This window comes from Pyricularia grisea, assembly GCF_004355905.1.
Source record: "Pyricularia grisea strain NI907 chromosome Unknown Pyricularia_grisea_NI907_Scaffold_1, whole genome shotgun sequence".
In the NCBI taxonomy this organism is placed as follows: Eukaryota; Fungi; Ascomycota; class Sordariomycetes; order Magnaporthales; family Pyriculariaceae; genus Pyricularia; species Pyricularia grisea.
The window spans coordinates 8,670,403-8,694,435 of NW_022156716.1; the positions used below are offsets into that span (position 1 = coordinate 8,670,403).

The following is a 24,033-nucleotide window of genomic DNA, read 5'->3' on the forward strand; positions in this document are numbered from 1 at the left end:
AACGTTTTCCAAGGCCTTTTGTCTCTCCGGCGGCTTGAAGAATTCGTTCGGCAAAAAAGCGTAATTCTTGATGCGTTGGCGGAAGCCCTAAAGCTGTTTGGGTAAGTACCCAATCAGCCAAATGCTTTTCCTGTTCCGTAGAAAGCCTTTGAAAAGGGCTTTGTGCTTTTTTATAAGCTTGAGAACCTTTAAGTCGACTTTGAAGTGTAGACCTAGGTATTCCCCATTTTCGGGAGGTTTTTGCAATTGGATTGCCATTATTGACGTCGTTAATTGCAGATATAAGCTGTTTTTCAGTATATTGCTTCATTGGAAAATGGAGAATCAAGATTAGAAAAAAGTAAATCCAAAAGTGAAAGATTCATCGAGATATTTATAATAGAAGTTGGAGGATAAAAATAAAAGTGTTGTTATTTTTGGGTGCCGAACAGGGGGGGTGCCGAACAGGGGGTACGCAACGTTATGGCAAAAGGAATTTAAAAACCTACAACACCCTGGTTTTTGGAGTCGTAACGCCCTACGGCTGGAAGTGTTCGGCTGAGAAACTAATTAAATTTTTCAACCATAATATATTATCCGCCGCGGAGGCCTATAAATCTAGCCCAGAAAGTGTACAACGCACCCGTGTCCTCGACATTGGGGTTGGAACGGGATATTTTCCTTCCAAAGCCTCGCTCCCGAAATGGACGGAATACGTCCTAGTCGATTTGAACGAAATTTGTATACAGGTTACCCTACCCGTTATCCAAAACGCATACCCAGAAATTGCCGGAAATATAAAGTGTATCGTCGGCGATTTTCTCGCCCAGGGGGATAATCCCAAAAGCCTTTTCGCCACGGGGGGCGGTTTGCCCGAAGGCGGCTTTAACGCCATATCCCTTATATTTCTTCTCCATTGCTTGCCTGGTCCGCCCTCACGCAAGGCCGAGGCGTTGGGACGTATGGGCCGCCTTCTAAGGCTTGGAAAAGTTGTATTTGGGGCTATTATTTTGGGAAAAGGTGTGAGCCATAATCCATTGGAATACCTTGTATTATGGTTAAACAATTACCTCGGGGTATTTAACAATTACGAAAATGATGCTGTATCGTTTTTTTTACCTTTTTAGAAAATGTTTGAAGATGTTCGCTATGAAGCCGTAGGCTGCATACTTCTTTTTAAGGCCAGGCAGCCTCGAGTTTAGGTTATCTGGATCCAGGGCTAAAGCTTGTTAGATTTAAATTAAAGCCTTTCGGAATAATAATTATTATAAGACGGCTTAATTTACATAGCATTCTACGAATGGGCAAAAAATGTGTTGCGACCGTGTAATAAACTGGTTACTGCCAGCGCGGCACATAAATGTGCAATTGGGGACAATAAGATAGATGTTTCGTCACCGACGCCTTTTTGTTAACAATGGTGCTTGGAGTAGGGGTCGAGGTGTTAACCTAGGTAGGGCATGGCTAATAAACATTGTTTAAATGCATTAAAAGGCGTTGGAAATCCAAGGACGAATTTGTCTCGGTGCTCACCCCTGAACCCCAAAAATGCGTTTATTCGGGCATTTAAAACGAAAATAAACAAGTCTAGCTATGAATTCTTAAAGCGAGATTTCTTTATAATGTCCTACACCCAAACCGGCTCCGCTTAAGAGTGTCTAAAATAAATTTAGTTCGGTCTTGTAAGTTCGATATCGCAAGCCTGTGTATCACTCTTCCTCCATTGTTAACGGCATCGCGAAGCTTATTAATGAGGTCCTTAATGCGTTTGGCTCTACTTAAAAGCAAGTTAACAAAGACCTCGTACTTATTTTCGTGGTCGAACGCGCCCTCGCCCAGCTGTAGTGCAACTGGTAAAGGGAAAAAGGTGTTGGTTACCTTGCCTGTGGAACTGCGGCTGCTTAAAGAGGGCGAGATGACCGGCATGGGGGAGTGAGTGAGACTGTGGTCTCTGTCTGCGCCTTCGCCTAAAATTATAATCTCCAGCGCGCAAAGGATTATTTCGCACATTAATATTAGCAAGGCCATAAAAGCTGGCTGCATTATATGCACTTGACAGGTATATATATCGTGAAAACCCTTAATTGCCCGCTTGAGGGATTATAACAGCTTTGTGGTTGGTGGCGGAGTTGCAAAGCCCAATTTCCATTTCAAATTGGAAATTATGGCCTCATGCTACACCAAAATCTCGGAGTGACACGAACAGAATCTTGTTTTTTATTCTGGTTAACCTGTGGGTAAAGTATCCTGGGGCCGTTTATTATGCCCGGGGCTCTCATCGGTTATATGTGACGGCAGAGGAGGGCGTTTTGCTTAAATACCCATTTCTTCTGTCATGGGACTGTCCGAATTGGCCTCGCTGGGCAACGTCGCATGCCAATTATTGGATTCGGAGGGCGACTAACATTGCCTAAAGAATTTGTTAGGGCCTACGTGAAAAGCTGTGTCTTTTGCTATTATTATAATTAATCCGAAAACCATCGGTGTTAATATAACATTGTAATCTTTTTTTAGACCAGAACACCGGGAAAATTTTAGCCAAATTTACAGGTTTCGTATATAAACAGGTCCAATGTTTCGGCTAAACTTTGTCCGATAATAGAATTTTCTTGTTAAACGGATAAAACATTTAACGTCGAAAGGAGCATGTAATTAGGATGTTTAATGTTAATAAAATCTCCAAAATCCTCAAGCATAACCGTTTTTCCTGTAATAACTCCAGGTTCTTGTGCCCACCAGTATAAGGAGGATGTCGAGTTAGGAACAATCGAGCTACCTCTCGAGCTGGTGTTGGAGCTTTGGTACGAGCAGAGCAACCGTATAACTACACATTGGCGGCATCCCTCGATCTCTCCACTGTATTTGAGCTTTTAATGCTACAGGATTAAATTCTTATTTTTTTTCCTTGCCTTTTTGCCAGTATACCTCAGACCTTTTTAACCACCAACAAATCGGGTGTAAAATCGTCTCACCTTTTTGGATCGGCATGTAATACAGGCATTACGGGTAAAAGGACCACGCTTCCTTTTTTTCGCTGCTTTAATATTAATATTAATATTCCTTTGCTCCGTGTCGCTATTTATATCTAGGCTTTAATGGCCTGGTTCGTAATCGCGATTAAAATCCATTAAGACGAGGTTATTAATCGCTCCAGCAAGGGAAAGTTGTTTCAAATAGTAGATAAGGGAGAGACCATATTACCACATTGGTCCTAAACTCCCAAAGACCGCAAAACCTGCGTTCCGTTCTAACTAGCTAAATATATAGCCTAGCATATGTGGAGCACCGCGTCTTCTTATCCCAACAGGGACACGCTGCCGTGTCAGTCATTTAATGTGCACTTACGACGGTTACACTGTGGTATCGGGCAAAAAGAATCCTCCCCTGCCATCCTACCTGTATGGCCTTTATTAATTTTGCTGTTTGCGGGAGGAATCAAATACCTAAATTATTTTTCCTCCAAAATTATTACCAAAATCGGGAACGCCCACAAGGCGCACACCATTGGACGACAGAACTAGGGGAGGGATTTTTACCCTTACCACCATAATAGGCATATATACCAACCCCTAAATAAATATGGATTAAAATCCTTCATTTTACCATGCGAGCCAACCAGTATTTAATATTTGGGAAATAAATAAAGTGGAAAAATAAGGGAACTACCTTTTGGCGCCTTACAAATTACGCGCAAGTGCCTGCAGGGGTAAACTAAGGTACTTATATTTTTCCCTGTCCATATTTGTCCGAGGGCTGGTGTGTATATAGTAGACCTTAACATCCCTACACTGTATGAAAAACATTAGATTTCCTTTACATTATACCAATCCTGGGTTGAAAAGGCAACCGCCATGTGCTAACCGCCAACAGGCCAAAATACAACTTTTTTTTTTCTAAAACGTTGCCAATTAAATACGTTCTAATTTTATCGGTTTTACTGTATCTTCTTATAATAAGCTCCCAAATAAAACTAATAGAGATTTGTTTACACACGAGTTTTTACTATATTATATATAATTTATATGGTGAATAATATCAGGGGTTAAAATTAGTGTGGTTACGTAATTTAATTTAATTGGCAAAATTTTAAAATGGTGCGGTAGGTGGTAGGTGGTGGGTGTGGTAAATGGTGTGGTTTGGGAGTTGGGAATAATTTCATGATGTAATAAACATAAGGTAACGTGCCAGAGTGGTTAATGGGTTAGACTCGAAAGGGATTAGCGTCTGGTTATTCCCCGAGATTATCTAATGGCTTCGGCCGCACATATTCGAATCTTATCGTTGTCGGTTCGTGGGGGAAATGGAGTAGCAATCCGGGAATTCTCCGAGGGCGCCCCCCGGGATCTCCCTGTTCGGAAGGGTCACCAAATATACCGCCGACATTACATAACGGGTGGTAAACTTTTTGGCGTATTAACAATATATATATAAATATTATGCTATTATACCCATTTTTATAAAACCTCCGGAACGCGTTTGGTAAGAGGCGGTTTTTTAGTGTTTTACCCCTATAAATTACATTTTAAGGGTATATTTAGTTTTAAACTTTATTACGGGTGCAGGCAAAAAAAAAACCACCCTTTACCACCGTATATATATATGTGGGTTTTTACCAACCTAATTATCCGCGGGAAGTTCAAGTACCCACCGCATAATAAATTTATTTTTTTTGCAAAAAATATTCCCAAAATCGGGAACACTTACAAGGTCCACAACGCTGTGCTAACTGTTCAAAGGTGGGGATTTTTACCCCTACCACTATAGTACCGCCTTCGGCAATTTTTTTTAACCGCTTGTGGCAAAATTTAATCCACAGGTGCAATATGGGGTCAGACGGGTTTGGGTGGGTTTTTGGTGGGTAAAAGTCTTAAACATTATCTCTTTAATATTCACGCTGTGTGGATTAAAAAAGGACGCCCGCTAAGGAATCGTGGGTGATCGATAACGTAGCCCTTAATACAATATTATCCCCCACTTGCCGTACCATTTAGCAGAACAGTAGCTATTGGCAGCCCAATAGGGACCTTTGCTATAGTGAAAAGGAGCCCAATTACATTTTTAATTAATAGGAAATGCGCAGAGGTGAACTTGGAAATCGATCCTCAACGTTTCACGGAGTAGTGCCGCCAAACGCACATAAATTCCAAGGTTTTATGCCATTATTTTGCTCAGACGCATTAAGGTTTCACGGCATGGTAAATAAGAATTAATAATTCAAGTTTACTTGGCAAAACAACAGTAACATGTCTTTTCCCCTATTTAGCATCGGATATTTTTTTTTAATGTTGCATTACAAATTATTATACTATGGTATGTACGGTAATAAGTGGTTTTTTCCACGCCCGTTACCGTATTAGGTAAGTGTACGCGACGACCTCCACTCCGCTAACCCTTGCGTGAGGGGTTTTACCTGCCATATAACAATATGCGCCGTGGTTAATACCGCATTATCACATGCGTGATAAACAGGCGTGGAACGAACATATAACGTTCTTTGACAAGTCTTACTGCCCTCCTAATATAGAATCTACAGTAGACCACGTGGTCCTCCCTCCCTCCCGACTCACTGTATATGGGTTAAGCACCGTGTAGCGGCGCCTGGTCCCAATCAAACATGCCGCAGCGTCGAAGTGAATTAATCCTTGAATTTTTGGCAAGTACCTCCCTTAATAGGAAACTCCTAATATGCGAAATGGCTTCCTCCAATCATGGATAACGTCAATGTGTCGAAATTAGTATATGGAAATGTTTTCATTAAAGTAAGGCAGGTGTAGCAAAATAATCAAATTACTCTATTACAATCCTGTTATACCACGTAAATTAGTCTGCATGGAATTCTTACACACTTCTATAAAAGCTGGAAACTTGGTATTTTTGCACGACATTAAAAATTGCAAACGGGAGAAAAAATGACCGGGACTGCAAAATTGGGTTAGAGTTACCAACTTGAATTATAATCACCTTATAACCCACAGTATTTAACAGCTTGTAAATTTTTACAAAAAGCTTCTATTTATAATATGAAAGCACAGTCACGTTCACCGCTAATAACACTACCCTACTCGAGGTTTTGGCGGTTTAGTTTCCCGATTTTAATTTACTTATTACGGTAGCCTTTTACAGTCCTGGTTATTACGGCCCCCCTTCCCTTGGTACCTGGCCACACCCTAAAACAATTTGCTTAGACTAAAAACTACGTACGTGCCTTAAAGAAAACTGGCAACGATGGCTTTTGCCACACAATATAAACCTTTTATCCCTTAATCCAATTGTAATTCTAATCGGCAAACTTCAGGTTAAAATTGAAGAAAATCCTTGCTAAAATCAGGCGCATTTCCGAATATGCCAAATTGCGTCCGATGCAATTTGCATGGCCCGTATTAAAGGGCTGCACTGCGTCCAGTCTGTTTCGGGAAAATTCAGGATCACCAAGGAAACGTTCCGGGTAATACTCTAGTGGTTTGGAGAAATTCTTCTCGCTATAGTATATTGGCCATTGCCAAATGGCGACAAAAGTCTTTTAAAATCGAAAGGAGATTAGCTTTGCTCTTTTAAACCTGTTTAATAGGAAAACATGGAAGAAAATTTATTTTTCAAATGTCACCTACACCTTGAGGAATAATGTTGCCATTAATTACAGCTTCGTGTTTGGTTACCCTTCTCGGAAACCATAACGGTATTACAGGGAAAATTCGCAGGGCTTCATCCAAACAAACAAGCATGTATAAAAGCTTATTAACCGACGTTAAATTAATCTCCGAAGGATCCGAAAAAGAGTTTCGCACTTCGTCGGTGACCTTGTCGTAAGCCTTAGAATTCGTCAGAAAAAGGTAAATAGTCGCAGTTAGGAGTGTGGCTGTCGTTTTAAACCCGGCCGCGATGAGGAGGGTGGAATTTTGTACTAGTCGCTTTATATCAATTTTCTATACTTGATTAGCGATAGTGCCCTGGAATTAAGGATATTGGGAAGGATGACTTGAACGAGCATCCAAACACAATAACCTACAATTCCCTCCTTATTATTAAGCAGCGACTCGATAATGTCGGGCCGTGAGCCCAACTTTATGCGATTGTTCAGTTTATCGATTGTATAACCCATAAACTCCTACTTGTTTTTTGCTAAAATTTTTATTATTATGGACGTGATAAAACGTAAGCCCTGACGATTAAGCTCGCCAATTTATTTAATTTCTTTTTGCTAAAAGGCTATAATTTTAACCCAGGGGTAATATCTGGCTAATTCGAGGCAGCCAAACGAGCTGGAAAAGGCGAGCTTTCCGAGTATGTTAAAGGTACAAAAGTTAACTAATTTGAAAATAAAACAGCGTAAATATTATATATTACTTCTTTTTTTTGGTTTTGCTCCAAAATCGGGATAATAACTCACACCAGTTACGAACATCCAAAACTCGGGTTCCATCCTCTAAGTTCTCAGATAACCGCCGGATAATAAGGTCGACGTAACCACTAATTATTTTTTCCTGCTCCTTCATTCCCCGGTCGGAAAAAAATGGCGCAAACCATTTTCGTAATTTTGCATGCTCTTTAGGTCCAGCGTTTAAAAGGCTAATGGGGCCTTCTGGTGTCTCACGGTAGTATTCGTAAACCTTTTCCATTTAATGCCGGAAGTGCATGCCATAAATGTTTTTCCATACGCTCGCCCCAATAAAGCCAACGTTATTGGGACCTATTTTAACCGTTGTGCCGTATTTTTGGAAAAGGGCTTCCGCGTAAAAGGGTAACTGGCCCTTCTATCCTGCAATAATAAACGGAAGATCCGTTATACGGTTAATAAAGGGCCCAGGGTACTTGCAAAGTGGATGGAAGAATGCTCTATATATCGCCAACGAAACCCAGTAAAGTCCAGCCTAAAACTGTCAGCCAACATGTTCCGACCCAGTTAAAGAGTGAATTGGGCATACCGATAATGCCAGAATAACTAGCCAAAGTGCACTCCCCTGGAGGTTGGGTATATAATTCTTAATGGTGGTTATCGTGGGGGTTTATAAAAAGAAGCTTTACCGTGTAAAAAATAATAATCATGGCCTATGTAATAATTGTAAACTACTGTAAATAGGAGCAAACTCCAAAGCAGGGAATAGCTGTAATCTTTTTGTAAATGGACATAATCATATACCATAGCTCCTGTTAGACGGGCGATTGTACGTGGGAAACTTTAATTTATTAATACTTCCTACTCTGCGTTATAAAACGCCGCGGCACAAAGCTCTTCCCAAAATAATTACACTTTATAAATTTAATTTCTTTGTCAAAGCAGTAGTAAATAAACGGTTAGGTAAATGTAAGGACATGGGCGGACTTGACTAGGTGATTAGAAGATAACTAAACGGAGGCAGTTAGGAATTAACTACATAGCTGTTAATTTTATTTTGCCAACCCTGTTAAATAGTTTGAGCATGAGCAGCATTCCGACAACATCCAACCTGCGCAAGCAAAGGCGGACCAAAACAGCAAGTCGGAGTCGCTCGGAAGGGTTATAGCTGGTCCGAAGGGTGGAAATCCTTGGAAAAATATCTCACAGGGTTTTCAGAAGAAAGGTTTTGGAAAGGAATTAGCAGACCATTCCGTAACAGCCTCTCGGAAAGCTCCGAGGCAGGTTAAAAACTTAAACTGTCTGGAGGCTACAGATAGCCCTAAAGATGATAGTTTAAACCAGGATTTGCTTGCCAAGACTTCTATGGTTTGAATAATTACAGGGACTTTAGGTATGTCATTCCAAAACCCCTTGCAGGAGCGCGGGGGTCTCCCGCACCCAAACCTAAACCCACGGGCCGCGTTTCGTTTGGACGTGTGGGGCATATAACTTGAAGTTTGTGTTAATTTAATAAATATAAATCCCACAGTGAAAGAAGTGACGAGTTCGTGGGCGTTTGGCCCGCGGGCCCAACGAAAACATTTGTGGGGCCCCAGTGCGCGGGTTTTGGAAACGCGTTATCTGGGTATATTGGTAGCTTGCAATAATTTTACCCAAAATAAACAGGTAGGATTTCGAGGGTTATTATTAGTCTCGTCGTCTTTAATATCCTTGGCAATTTCTCGAGTTAATATTAACATTATAGTTCGATATTACGACTATCACAACTTTAAACAGGTTAAAACCGAAACCACTAATAATGCCCTTGCTACCTATCGTTTAGGCGGAGAAATAACTCCTTATCACCGGATGTGTATAAGGGGGCCCTTGTTAATTTAACCGCTGACAAGAACCACCAAATAGCAAAATTCTTTTTTGTTCAAAACAATTACAAAACTCGGCAAAGCCCACAAAACCCATACCAGCGGAGGGGGGTAAATTCTGGCCCATACCACCACAATATACACGTATGTTCGAAAGCTGTTTCGTAACGATTAATATTACTTAGTATAATTAAGTCTATAACCAATATTACGTAAAATATATATTAAAAGAAGGGAAGAAGGGCGATTATATTGCGAACTATCCTAATCACTATTTTCCCCCATCTATAGGTATAATTAGGCTTACAATAATATTATTTAAAAGTTTAATTATTAACCTTAACATACAAAGCATTAATTATATATTTTAATCCTGCAATTTAACAGCCAGCTGCATATAATATCTAGCCCAGTAAAAACTATACTTTACTTTGGTGATTAGACTAACCAATAAATCGATGGGCTCGACTTTATTCGAAAAAAAGCCCGGTTTGCACCGTGGCTTTAAAAATTTATAGCAAATACAGGCCAAAAACTTAAAGAAGAGATAAAAAATTGCGAAAACATCATTAAAGATAGTTTAGGCAATTTTGCCACCCTTTACGATTTGGCAAAAATATATCGCCACACAACAGACGAAACAGGGTTTGCCAATACATTCCTCATTTATATTATAAAAGCTGCGATGCTGCTACGGTAAACTTCTGACACTTTCCCTAAAATAATTTTAAATTTACAAATCTAAATATTAAGCCTTTAAGGTGCATAAAACGTAAACCTCATCTGTTGGACAAATCTGAAAATGGGCCTAAATGGCTGGGAATATTAGATGGCCTAATGAGCCTGGCGCCACTCGCAATTGCCAAAAACTTTAATACTCTCTACGACGCCTATATCGAAATAGCTGGGCTCCTTTGCAGAGTGTCCAACTTTTGTTACATCCGTTCGAGGACAGTTAAAAACAAATTTGGCATATGGGGCTAAGCGGTGCTAGAAATCTCGAGGGAGGATTTATACTCGGTTTTAGATAAATATTAAAGCAGTGTAATAAGTAATTTATATAGTAGATTCTCAAAACTTTATGGAGTTTTATTTTAATTTAGCTTACATGCTATTTAATATTTAACAGGATATCCTTCCACTAAAAAAGGCTTATGTAACGGTTACTGGTAATCGCTGGGCTAACATTATTGGGCCACCGACTATACTGGACCGATACCTCAAACAATATCCAACTGTAAACGGCCTTACCAAAAATAAATTGAACATCCAATCCCTCCAACACGCCATTCCAATTTCGGATATTAATTTTAATTACATTGTTGGAAATTCGGATTTGGTTAACAAAAGGTTGGATGCCAAGTACAGGATTTGGGGAACAGACTATCCAGATGCCATTTACGGCACATTGGGTAAAATGTTACGAGCCGCTGTTTTGCAATGCGTATCCCGACCTCTAAACATTATAAAAATCGTGAAGGGTATGGCAAAACACCTGGACTCCTGCGATTAAATCGATATTAAGGTCATGGGCACCAGTGGTTATATTCCTTACATTGCGACCGCTCTAAAAAAGCAAGGAAAAGCAGTTAATATGCACCATGTGATTGGCGCCCCCAACAACCAAATATCCCATATTGCCCAAAGGGCGGACGGAATTACCATCGTAGGCATGGCCGGGCGGGGCCCGGGGAGCGATAATCTCGAGGAATTCTGAAGCGTCCTTATAAATGGAAAGGATATGGCCGAGAAAATAACCCCAAATCGGTTCGAGCTTGACGAATTTTTTGCCACAGAGCATAACTATAAAGACCCCAAATGCACAACGACTTTAAAATTTGGCTATTTTATAAGTAAACCGGGTAACTTTAATGCTCGCTTTTTCCGAATATCGCCTAAAAAAGCCATTTTCATGGACCCGGGATACCGGCAATTCCTTATAAACTCCTACGAGGCCCTGAAAAACGCCGGATATTCAGACGGCAAATTTAAAAATGTTAATCCAGGCAAGATAGGCGTCTTCTTTGGACAGAGCAATAACGATTGGAATGGGATTATTCACCACCTAAAAAGCTGCGACGCTTACACGTTGCAAGGTGCATAGCGAGTTTTTAGGGCTGGTCGTTTGGTTTTTCACATGGGCTGGAAAGGTCCCACGTACTTTCTGGACTCGGTTTACGCCACAGCATTTTCCTCAATTTATCTTACATACCTTAACCTATTTGCTGGTAACGTCGACATGGCTGTATGTGGCGCCGCGAACGTGGTTGCATATCCGCACTCGTGGACAAATCTCAGCAAATCTGGTATTTTTTCCAAAACGGGCAACTACAAACCGTTCCGTAAAAATGCCGACGGCTATTGCAGGGCTAATTTTGTCGGCAGTGTAATGTTTAAAAGGTTTGGTAACGCCGTTGCTTACAATAATAATATTCTCGCCGTTATATTAGGGTCGGGCAGGAACCATAGCGGCAATTCTCCATCCATCACCACCTCGGATGCTAATGCTTAAAAGAGGCTGTTTAACAAGGTTTTAATAAACGCAGAAGTTTTACCTAATAAGATCTCCTATGTGGAGATGCACGGCACCGGCACGCAGATTGGTAATCCGGCTAAGATGAATGCAGTTTCCAAAGTTTTTAAACATCGGCGAAGCGATAATCTGGTGCTGGGATCCATCAAGGCCAACATTGGCCACAGTAAAACCGCTGCGGGCATATCTTCATTGTTAAAATATATTTTTATGTTTTAAAAGGGCGTAATGCCACCGCAAGGAGGGATGCCGCATCCCCTTAACCCAAAATTCCCGTCACTCAAGCAGGCAAAATTGGAAATATTATCCGCGGTAAAGAAGTTTAAGCCACAGGATAATAAACCACGACGTGCCATAATTAATAATTTTAACGCCGCTGGGGGCAATATTTATCTGCTAATGGAAGGATATAAAGGCCTACCTGCTTTAACCGACGGCGTCGTTTAAATACCCTGGGCGGAATACGTTGTGGTTATATCGGTAAAAACAGCATTATCCCTTAATGGTAATAAACGCAGGCTAATGAAATATCTCGAAAAAAGCCCCGACTGCCGAATCGAAGACGTTACATACACGATAATAGTAAAAAAGGTACATTATCCAATTAAAACTGGGTATTTCGTCTCTTTAATTACATAATTAAAATCTAACCTGGCCTCAAATATATTATTAGGGCAAAATAAGCAAATATTAGCAGCAGTAAAACCTGTCGTCCTTATTTTTACAGGGCAAGGATCTGCCCATGGCGGCATGGGTAGCGAATTATATAAAACAAATTCCGTATTCCGTAAAAAGGTCGATTAATGTGTTAAAATCTATGCCGATTACGGCTTTGCGCAATTCTTGGACATTATTACGCACACATATTTGGACCTTTCCACCAAAAAGGCAATATAGACCCAGCTGGTTTTGCTCACCCTTAAAATCTCCCTCGCATACCTTTGGTAGTCTCAAGCAGGATTGGAGCCGAGCATGGTCATGGGCCACTCTTTGGGTAAATACGCGGCTCTTCACATTGCGGGAGTTTTGTCATTTACCGATATGTTTTATTTCGCTGGCAAACGAGTTCAGCTCCTGGAAAAGCTTTGCGATCCAGGTTCGTGCACAAGTAAATACAGAAATTTCTCTGGTTTCCTTTTTTACGTTACAATTGGGCTTCTTTGCTGATAATTTTTAAACACAAAACCTAATGTTATTAGTAGCTGCGACTGCGGAAACGGTGCAGCAACTTATCGATGCAAAACCGGACGTTCTATGCTCCATTTCCTGTTTAAACGCTCCCAAATTAACCGTCATTGGTGGTTTGGTAAATGATATAAAGCAACTTGAAACAGAAATAAGCAAATTTGGTCCGAAACAGCTCCCAATTCCTTACGCTTTCCACATATTCCAAATGGATCTTATTCTGAAGCCATTGAAAAACTTCGCAAAAGGAGTCACCTTTTCGGCTCCCAAATTTCCGGTTGCTTTAACACTGCTTGCAAAAATTGTTGGCTTTAAAGAAATTTTTAACCCAAACTATATAATATAGCAAACTCGACAGCAAATCCAGTTTGTCAAAACCATACAAGCCGTTAAAGAGAAGCTTGGTGGGGCCATTTGGCTTGAGGTTGGACCGTTTCAGGTTTACGGCTTATTCGTAAAAGCAATATTAAATTTTCCTCCAAATTTAGGAGCAATTATGTCGACTTTGTAAAAAGGATCCACGAATTGGTCATTCTTTTTAACGTGTGTAATTAGGCTGTACGAACAGGGGGCCGAAATCGATTGGCTTCGACTTTACTCCCCTTACCGAGAAGGTCTTAAATTGGTCAACTTTCCCACATATGCCTGGAACTTGCAAAAGTTCTGGATCACGTATACGGAAAGGGGACGCCAAAGTTTAAACCCATTATTAGTCCCAGGGCAGACGTATATCTCCACATGCGCGCAGGTAATTGTTGAGGAAATATCGAGCCGGGTCGTTATGCGAACCTCGATGACCGACCCGGGAATGCAGGCTATTATCGAGGGCCACCGTATCCGCGATGTTGCCATCTGCCCTGGAAGCGCCTTTTGTAATGCGGCTTTAACCGTCGCTCAACGTCTATTTGAGAGAAATAAGAGGTCCAAGGCCAAGGGGAAACCGGTCTTAACCATCCGCAACTTATCCCTGCGGAGCCCTTTTCGGAAGGAACCCGGTCCTACATTAAAGGATTTCGTCACCACAACCATGGTTTCGGTACAATCTTCCGACGATTCTCAAATAACTTTCCGTTACCGCAACAAAATATTGGGAAGCTGTAAAGTTTTAATCTTTAAAGGGGCAGGTGAAGAATTTGCCCGGTCTAGGACAAATTTCTTTATTAAGGCCAAATTGGACGATTTTGTCGCAAAAGTCAAATAAGGGTTAGGCCACAGAATCCAGTCAGGCATTTTTTACTCTCTGTTTACATCCACAGTGCAGTACAGCCCTAATTTCAAGCGTTTAAAGAAGGCATATATATTAAAGGATTTTACCGAAGCCGCGGCCGAGATAACCTTGGAATTTAACCCGAATGGGACACGGTTTACATTATCGCCGTACCACGGTAAAAGCCTGGTGCATTTGGCCGGTTTTCTACTTAATTCGAACCCATCGAGGTCTCGCAGTTCCGAAACTACCTTCATAATGGACAACCTTGAAAGCGTCCAAACCATTAATACAGCGGCCTTAGTTCCCGGAGAAACATATTGGACTTTTGCCAGGTTATCCTCCAGGATTAATAATTCGGCGACGTGCAATGTGTGGGTTTTCCAACAGAGCCAGGGCTCTGCCAAATTGGTAATATTTTGTTTTGGGCTGCGCTTCCACGAAGTGAACAATGTCGTGTTCGACAGGCTGCTCGGAAAGAACAAGCTTCCAGCTCAGGTTTCTAAAGATCGCCAAAAGTACAATAAATCGTCAAAGCGCGAAATTATAAATCTTGCCCCTGCGGTCCCTTTATATCCACCTCAGGTGTCCGGATCCATCGAAAACCATAATACTCCCGCCGCTGCTGCATCGGTGAAACTGAGCAGTGGTCTTTGCGCAGCGATATTTAAGAGCATTTTCAGAGAAACGGGGACGGACCTTTCGCAACTTACCGACGACACTGCCCTGGCAGACATTGGTGTTAATTCCATTATGGCCATTAAAATAATCGCGTCCGTGAATAAGGAAACCAATATTTACCTTAACGTGATTACTCTAATTAATTATCCCACCATTAACGCCTTTCGAGCTGCATTTGGACATAAAAACACAGCCCTGAACTCGACAGACGAAAATTGTAATATGGTTACACCAACACCTGAATTATCCGAGTTATCGGATTGGGTTGGAGCTACTCCCGCTAATACGGCTAGCAGGAGCACAACATCTTTAATCTTTCCCCTAAAACAAAAGGCCCCTCCAAAGATCTGGGCGACAATCGTCGAAAGCCAAACCCCAACGCCAATCGACATAAAGCCTACAGTATTAATAAAGGAAACGCTAAAAAGGTTTTCCACGCCGAAGGCTCGTATCGTCTTGCTATATGGACGTCCCAAAGATAAATAAACGCCATTATATTTAATTGCAAACGGTACCGGATTAATTGCGACCTACATTCACCTGCCACCCTTTAACACCAAATCCACAATTTACGGAATCGAATCACCCTTTACCAAATTTCCAGAGCTGATGGCTGGCGAAAACGGCATTCCCAACGCGGCAAAACACATCGTCGATGCCGTGATGGAATTTCGGCCAGATGGACCGTTGCACCTGGGTGGGTTTTCCGGTGGCGGCATGTTAGGTTACGAAGTGTGCCGTCAGCTGGCTGATCTGGATCGCCGAATCGATGGTTTGTTAATCATTAATATCTGTTTACCCCGAACCCAGATCGAAGCCAGCCTGGTTAAAGTGAAGCCCGAAGACGGTTGGAAAATTTTCCAGGCCATGGCGGCACAGGAGCAATTTTGGAACTTAAATTCGCAATCCCTGCCCATGCAGCATCTGTTGGGCTTGTTCAAAGCGGTGGCCAGCTACCACCCCGAACCCATGACCGAAAGGCAGCGACCGAAAAAGACGAGCGTCATCTGGGCCGAGAGAGGCATGGGTCGTCGGTGCGAGGAGAAACCGGAGCTAAAGCGCAAAATGTTGGAGATGGGGTTCCCGGCCGAAGCTTATCCGGGGTTTATGGAAGATCCGAAACTGGGTGCACTTGCCTGGGGCTTTGTTGACAAGCGTGGTTCCGAGGGTGCGCTTGGTCCTAATGGTTAAGACAGGTATGTGGGAAATGTAGGTCAATGTTTATCGGTGGACGCAGACCATTTTAACATGCCCATGCCTGGCCATGTGCATCTCATGAGGGCAAAGATTGAAGAGGCACTTGCCTATTTCAATTTTCCCACAACGGAGTAAATTTTCGCAGTATTAGGGAGAGTAAATTCAAAACCATATATATTTAAGGTACATATATACAAACAATATTAATTTTAAACTAGGTTTAATAATTAATGTGGACTTCTTCTCGCAATTAATCAATACTCAAAAGAAAATAATAAAAAGATATAAAAGCAGAATCATAAATTTAATTTTCCGTATGTAAATATTCTAAAAAAAAACGTATATAAAAACTAAAATGAAAAGAAAAAAAAACTTACAAAATCTAAGACAAAACTAGAATTTAACTTTGCGTTTTATTTTTTATATAATTAATCGTTTACTTATTTTAGTCTATTAACAATAGAATAGAAGTGTTTAACAAATAAATAAAGTAGAATAGGTAGAAATTTAAATCGAACAGAATTTTGAACAGATATTAAACCAGTTTTATAATATACTAAAAATTGAATAATAAAACATCAAATAAAAAAAATTGAAGAAAAAAAAATAAATGATAAGTATAATAATCAAGTTATATAAGTGTTGTTGATAGGAATAAAATGATCGCTGCGATCGGTAAAAATAATATAACAAATTAAACGGTATTCTCATGCATGGTAACTGTCTGTCTGTAACTGTTTACAATCCAATAAAGATTTCTTGAAATCTCTGCTACATGTTTTGAGATCACGCTGCTCCACACGTGATTTACCCACCCGCATGTCTGCCCATGAATAAACAAGTGTAGAATTAATTCCGGTAAAAAGACTTCAACGATTGAAATCACCAATAATATTTTTAATTATAATGCAATTAATAAAACAACCGTGATTACTCCTACTTATAGATTTATATTAAATTATATACATTATATACAGCTTTTCCCTAAAAAGTCCTTTTAATTTTACAATAAAAGTAGGATTGAATAAATAAAACAATGAAAAAATAAATTACCACCATTTGAAAAATATTAGTTCGTGATAAAAATGGTTTAACTTGAATATTAAAAGTGTAAATTGAATTATAAATAATTACTTGATTAAATTTTATATGTAGCATATAAGTAGCATATTCTTGTAATTGTTATTTAATAAGCAATAATAAAATATAAATTACCAAATGGGTTATTTTATTATAATAAACTCCGAAAGCCGATAAAAAAATTGGGTTTAAATTTACGAACATAAAACAGAGTTATAAATTTAACCATGGCATAATAATAGAGTTTCGGGTTCTGATAAATAAATTTCAAAATTAGCATTTTCACGAATGGTTTAACGTGGTTACCCACCGAGTGGCGCATATCACTGAGTGGCGCACTTCTCCTGCACCAGACCAGTGTTTGGTTTATTGACAACGCCAGCGTTATTTAATTTACCTCAATGCAATCGGAACTATATAAGTCGGACATCTCTGCATCTTCCTGACAGGTACGTGCATTATGTCCTATGTTGCCGCAATTGCCACAGCGTCGTTTAGTCAACGGTCGCGCATTATTTCCTTCCCTATTTTCACCTTCGTCGTCCGATATCGGATTATCCCCGTTTATTAATTGTAACAAGGTTTGGACCTTTTATAAAGTCGATAACCCCCCCTTCGCCGATACGTATTTTTTAGCCCTTCGTCGTTTGTTAAGCGTTTCGTTGGCCTTCCGAAAACTGCGAACCTCTGTTGACAAAAATGTAATTTGGTGCGCCATTCCTTCTATACCTTTAGCTAATTGTTTTACAACAGCGAAAATCGGTGTTGGCGAATTGCTTTAATAACGGTCGATCCGAGATTTGATAAACGTAAATTGATAAACGGCTTTTATTGGGTTGTGAGGCGTTTGGGAAACCCAGGTATCGGTGTTGGATAAAATAGGCTTTTTAGGTAACGGCGTCCGTAATTTTAAATTCAATTTAAATATAATAGTTTTAAAACTATAAGGGATAAGTCCGGCCCCACGAAAACCCCCGGCTATATTTTCTCCTATTATTAACTTTTATAAGCGGCGGCAAAGGCTAAAAAGAATTCGATTTTGCTAATATTAGTAATGTGGGCCGGGATAAAATTGTTAATTTTCTGACCGTACGCCCGTTTTAAAACATTAAATACTCCAACGTTAAATGGTTAGGTTAGGTGAACTAAATAAGCAGGCAGGCAAAATGGAATAAAATTGTGATTTTTGCAATAGCCCTCGAATTCCGTCGATTGGTAACTGTTATGTCCATCGAACATCAACATCCGATACGCACCTTCTGTCCGCGATTTCGTATAACTGTCAAAATAATAAATCCAATCCAAACCTGTTTCGTTATTTGTTTATCCGTTGGGGGTAGTTTTTGTTAATTATATGCATTCTTTTGCGTGTAATAAGCCAACTTTTATTTGTATATAACCCATGATATATAGCGCCGAAGTGGTAGTCTCAGTGCTCAGACTAGACCACCCCTGCTTCGCAGTGGTGGACCGAGCGCTCCATGTACCTTTTAGCCACACGGCTTTTCGACCAATGAGATTGGCCGAAAAGATCGCGCCCGTTCTAGTTTAAGGACATCTTGTCGATTTTCGGCTCAAGCGACAGAATTAGCACTATATACGCACTGTACACGCACTGTGCATATGTTGTAATCGTAACAGCCATACAGTTAAAAAACTGTGTATTTATTATATACGAATATTTAATCAAATAAAAATCGTAAAAATACGAAATACATAGTTTTGTAGAACTAATTTCATAAGGTATTTTATATATATTTTTACTAATTTTTATTAATTTTATTTAATATTAAATAATTGATTTTAAAATTTAAAATATTTTTAATAATGTACTTTATTATTATTTTAAATAATATAAATAAAAATATAATACTTATATTTTAACTATATATTAAAATTATAAAGCGTGGTAAATATTTTATTTTAATATATTTTAATTATAATTGGTATATATTTCAAAATTTAATGTTTGTTATAATAATTAATATTTTTACGAATAATTAACCTTTTGTCTGAAAATCTTTAAAATACAAAATTTTAAATTTTTAATATATAAATATAAAATAACGATTTTATTATATATATTAATTAAATTAATAAAAAAAGTTGTTTTAATATTAATAAAACACTACATCTTCAAATTAAAACGGCCAATCTTAATAATTTTACCAAAATAGCTTCACGTGGACGTTTATATATAGCGCATAATTAGTCGTTAAAATTTTGGTATTATTATCGTTAAAATTGGTAAAAATGCAAACCCGTTTCGATTATAAAATATATTAATTTTTATTTTTATTTTACCTATCCCGTTATTTAATAGGTTAAATTATATAATAATATAACCTGAGTTTATAACCGTAAATATATAATTTATACTACCCCCCACGTGCAAAAAGTTTTGAATTTTAACCAAAAATAAAAATATAATAAAAGAAAATCAAAAAATTCCAAAATTTATTAAAAAACCAACCTCCATTTGAAAAACGCCCCTTCCGCCATACAAATTCCGTGGGTTTTAACGTAAAAAATAAAAATTATATTGCTGTTAATTTTTATATTTATTCCTATACCCAACGTGCAAACCGTTTATTTTTACAATTTTTATTTAATTAATTATAACGGAGTGTCGGTCGCGAAATTGGCGAAATCACCTCCACTTGAGCCGAAAATCGACAAATTGTCCTCAAACCCAGAGTGATTTTTGTGTGGACCCACAGGTACAAAGCAAAGCCACGAATTGAGCCACGGCTCAATTAGTGGAGCTCGCGTTCAGGGATGAGCCCTGAGACTACCGAAGTGGGTGGGTTGAAATTCCGTTAATTTTTTAAATGCGGGAGTTGCAACTCAAAGGTCAGCGAGTGGGGTTAACCACCCTGTACCGGGTTTAATACCCACCCTGCACCTGCGAGTCAGCTACCATGTACCGGGTTGAAAATTTCACCAAGCCAGCGATTGCGTGCGAACTGTGACATTTGGACCATGAGACCACCAAACCCTAACCCTGACCATTAACCAACGACCCACCAGGGTGATACTTTCATCGACGTCGCGTTAAATTCAAAACTTTGTTTGTTTCCTTTCCTTTCTTCAAAGTAGAATCTTCGTCGGTAGGTGCCAATAAACTAGCTTCCGTGCTATGTTTACCCTGGCCGTGACACGAACCTAAACATGGTTTGTTAGCAAATAAGAGTGTTTTTTCAAAAACCCATACAAGTTAATTTTTTCGGAAATTTAATTGCGGCACCGGAACCCTTTCTGTCGTGCGCACCCTCACTTCAATGCCGGAGGGTATATAAGGGAGATAAAGCAAAATCTCCCCCAACCAATACAAATACTTAGTAGGACTTTTAATGCATCTCGCCCCTGTTTTTAAAGGGTCTTTCCCACTATTGCTACAGTGCTTTTATCACTGGCTATTGACCAAGCTGCACCTGGGGTTTACCCCCAAACCCCTGTTAGCATACTTGTTGTTAACACTCTTATTTATCACCATTTTTATTAACAATCCCCACTAAAAAAAGTTTTCTTTTTCTTTTTCTTTCTTTTATGGTTTTATTTTCCCGATTATTATGTTTCCATTTTATTTCATTTAAATAATAAAACAAATAGCAAATAGCTCAGAATAAATAAAAACGCAAATTAGGACCCTACGTACAGTGCTTATATAGTGCGTATACTGTGTAATTTTCGTCACACGCGACGATAATCGATAAAATGTCCTTAAACTAGAACGGGCGCGATTTTTCAGCCAATTCGATTGGTTGAAAAGCCATGTGGCTACAAGATATATGGAGCGCCCGGTCCACCTTATAACGCAGGGGGGTTTAATTTAAACATCAAAACTAGGCCCTTGGATAATTGCCGAGACTTTTGTCGAAACCCTGTATTTATCCTCCAGAATCCGGTTTCTGGAGCTAGTGAAGATAAATGCGCGGTTTTTAGCGAGTCAGACGTGCAGGCGTATATGCGAATGTAGTCTTAGTCATATTATCGTGTTCTCTCGCTTCGACGGCAATGCCCGGCGGTTTGCGAAAAGACCCAGTCACCAAATCCACCGCAACCGAAGCAATGACGGAAATAGTTATGGTAATTTTATTATTACCGGTTTCGGCCAGTGTTTCAAACCCGTTCGCCTCTTGTTTAATCTCCTGATAAAGCCGTTGACCAACCAGGTTTACTGTATGCCGTAAATTAAGGACCTGCACTCGATGAAAACCGCGGCGTTATACGCTCGGGGCCCATTGGGGGCTAACTTCAGGGCCGCGTCAAAAGAAATATCCGCATTATATATCTTTAAGAAATTAGAGGTAAAAAAAGGGGATCGAGCTGCCCGTACTGCATACTAACGTGTTTAAACGAACTGAACTCCAAAAGGGACTGTGATAATTAAATGGCTCTGCTATTAATTGGACATTTAAAATACTTTACATTTACAACAATGTTTAATTCTCTTTTTCAGACGAGGCTTATTTTATATGATAGCATGAGCGAGTTTTTCAAGACCCCGCTCTTGTCCAGGATTTATCTGTCCCCCCTTGCGACGTTTGGGATGTCTATATAGCGAAGTTGCAGGTCGGGGTTAAAACATGGGGATTGAAATCCGAAATCCGTCCAGACTATAAATCCGCAACAAAGCCGATACCAATCCCAGGCATCGACCAGGGTCGTTCCCAGGAACCGGAATTCAAATTCTAAGCTTTTACTTGGGAATGCCGGACACACGGTAGAAAATAGCGCCGCTTTGCGGTGACGTTTTGTAAGTTAACCTAAATTGATCGGTCGGATCGCTGGTGGAACGAATTCCGTCTGCCTGACACGCAATCGACTAGCAATGTTTTGTCAGCAACTTGACGCGAGCGGGTTTGAAAGGGGTCTCTATATCCATGCAATTTGCTGAAATAAATATTTCCCAAAGGTACCTACATATTTATGCAGTTAAGTTGCTACCCAACTGTTTTAAACGCAGGCTGGGGAATCTTCCGCATGCTTTTTTGTTGAAAAGACACAAATCTAACAACCTTCCTTCTGTTATCTTGTTCACGCGACCTAGAACAGGCTTATTGGTAACCCCAATAAAACATTCACCCAACCAACTTGCCTAGAGACTTTGAAAGACATTGACCGCCATGTCTGCCCCAATTAAGGTTGTTGTTTTCGGAGCTACTGGCCGTATTGGCCGCGTCGTAATCGACGGCTTAATAAGGTCGCCGACCAAGTTTGTATGTCACGAACACCAGTATCCTCCAACATTTTGGCTTTGACCAAGCTAACTTGGAATTACCTCCTATCATGCAGGAAATCGTGGCTGTGTCTCGCCCTTCGTCAATCGACAAGCCGCAAAACGTCTGGTTTAGGGAGAACGGCGTGACGGTCGTGGGCCTCGAAATCAACGGTCCGCGTGAACACCTCGTCGACGTCATTAAGGGCGCCGACGTTGTTTTTGCGACAATTAACCAAAATGCCTTAGAGCATCAGAAAATTCTAATTGACATGTGCAAGGATTTTGGTGTCGGCCGATTTATACCCGATGCCTTTGGTCCGGTAATGCCTCCAGTTGGGGCCATGAGTATAAGGGATGCGGTAAGTGCGAGAAATATTGAACTTACCAAGGAAATGACAGGCAATAGTTTTGGCCTGAGTGGAGCTAACCGTGCTAATCTTAAGGATAGAAGGAGAAATATTTCAACTATATGAAATTGAAAAGAGTTCCGTACACCGTTATCGACGTAGCTTGGTGGTATCAGGTCCTGCCCTACAAGGTCCCCTCTGGTCGCGGCGACCACATGATACCTTTTGGTCCTGGCGACGCGAACCGTATTCCTGGTGACGGTAATATTCGAGTATCACTTTCCGATGTGAACTCGGTCGGAGACAAAGTGGCCAGAATTATTGTCGATCCGCGAACCATTAACAAGTACGTTCACGTGTACGATGAGGTATTCACCCATCACCAAATGGTCCAAATCCTTGAGGATGTCAGCCATGAGAAGGTGGAAAGGGTTTATGTAAGCGACCATTCTTTTGCATTCCCCTTATAATCCACTGCAAACAGTTTTTATCTCTCCGGCTTGGCCCCAAGTTGAACTCTGTTCCTTTTTTTGATCTTATAGAAAACCGCTCAAGATTATCAAGACTCTATTGCCGAGATGAACAAATTGCTTGCCGAGGACCCTAGCAACCACCAGGCCCTGATAGGCCTAGTCATGGCAGACTCTCAGGTTTCCCTCTCGGTACGTGGGGACTCCACCCCCGAGGTGGCCGAGTATCTTGGCTATCTGGATGTTTACCAGCTGTACCCGGACCTGAAGCCCTCGAGACTGCGAGACTACTACCAGAGGGCTCTTGACGGCAAGGAGAAACCCACATATACAAATTAAATGCTGTTTTATGCAGCGCCGAATCAATAGTAAATCTTTCAAAATTCTAAATTCGAAATAGAGAATATCTTACAACGTTGGAAGATCCGGCCGGAACGAGGGGCCACGTAGGATTACAAGCTGTGTTAGTCTCAGGGCTCATCCCTGGGTTAGGGTTTTAATTCGCGCTTTATTTTATCCTAAGCTTATTTGCTAATTGTTTTGTCGTATAAAATAAAAGTAGAGAAAACCAAGGAAAAATCAAACCATAAAAAAGAAAAAAGAAAAAAAAAAATATTAATGTATTGGGGTTAAAATAATAAAGGGGGTTATAATAAAAAGGGGTAAAAATAAAAGCAATAACAAAACCAAAATAAAACCAAAAGCGAAAGCAAAAGTAAAAGTAAGAGCAAAAGTAATAACAATAACAAAAACAAACATAAAAGCAAAAAACAAAAGTAAAAACAAAAACAAAAGTAAAATAGTAACAAAAATAAAAGCAAAAGCAATAATAAAGGTAAAAGTTAAAATAAGGTTAGGGTTAGGGTTTTAATTCGCGTTAGGGTTAGGGTTAGGGTTAGGGTTAGGGTTAGGGTTAGGGTTAGGGTTAGGGT

General features: G+C 40.0%; 6 protein-coding genes across 6 annotated transcripts; 4 read left to right on the forward strand and 2 right to left on the reverse strand.

The window, feature by feature from the left end:
• Positions 1–6,256: 6,256 nt before the first annotated feature.
• Positions 6,257–7,595, reverse strand: PgNI_02622 (uncharacterized protein; the record flags this gene model as incomplete). Its single annotated transcript, XM_031122683.1, has 5 exons — positions 6,257–6,496; positions 6,588–6,902; positions 6,986–7,084; positions 7,199–7,284; positions 7,367–7,595. 5 exons carry the CDS (start codon positions 7,593–7,595, stop codon positions 6,257–6,259), a joined length of 969 nt encoding a protein of 322 aa, XP_030986653.1.
• PgNI_02623 (uncharacterized protein) lies at positions 7,596–7,867 on the reverse strand (the record flags this gene model as incomplete). The annotated part of the gene is made up of 2 exons (XM_031122684.1): positions 7,596–7,730; positions 7,766–7,867. 2 exons carry the CDS (start codon positions 7,865–7,867, stop codon positions 7,596–7,598), a joined length of 237 nt encoding a protein of 78 aa, XP_030986652.1.
• Positions 7,868–10,918: 3,051 nt separating this feature from the next.
• PgNI_02624 (uncharacterized protein) lies at positions 10,919–11,689 on the forward strand (the record flags this gene model as incomplete). The annotated part of the gene is made up of 2 exons (XM_031122685.1): positions 10,919–11,273; positions 11,328–11,689. The coding sequence occupies 2 exons, from the start codon at positions 10,919–10,921 to the stop codon at positions 11,687–11,689; spliced, it is 717 nt and encodes a 238-aa protein (XP_030986655.1).
• A 249-nt stretch (positions 11,690–11,938) lies between these two features.
• On the forward strand, positions 11,939–15,269 carry PgNI_02625 (uncharacterized protein; the record flags this gene model as incomplete). Its single annotated transcript, XM_031122686.1, has 6 exons — positions 11,939–12,151; positions 12,438–12,810; positions 12,910–13,199; positions 13,242–13,402; positions 13,451–14,087; positions 14,118–15,269. 6 exons carry the CDS (start codon positions 11,939–11,941, stop codon positions 15,267–15,269), a joined length of 2,826 nt encoding a protein of 941 aa, XP_030986654.1.
• Positions 15,270–15,392: 123 nt separating this feature from the next.
• On the forward strand, positions 15,393–15,974 carry PgNI_02626 (uncharacterized protein; the record flags this gene model as incomplete). Its single annotated transcript, XM_031122687.1, has 1 exon — positions 15,393–15,974. One exon carries the CDS (start codon positions 15,393–15,395, stop codon positions 15,972–15,974), a length of 582 nt encoding a protein of 193 aa, XP_030986657.1.
• A 6,215-nt stretch (positions 15,975–22,189) lies between these two features.
• PgNI_02627 (uncharacterized protein) lies at positions 22,190–23,440 on the forward strand (the record flags this gene model as incomplete). Its single annotated transcript, XM_031122688.1, has 4 exons — positions 22,190–22,282; positions 22,359–22,643; positions 22,733–23,068; positions 23,174–23,440. 4 exons carry the CDS (start codon positions 22,190–22,192, stop codon positions 23,438–23,440), a joined length of 981 nt encoding a protein of 326 aa, XP_030986656.1.
• Between the last annotated feature and the right edge of the window lie 593 nt (positions 23,441–24,033).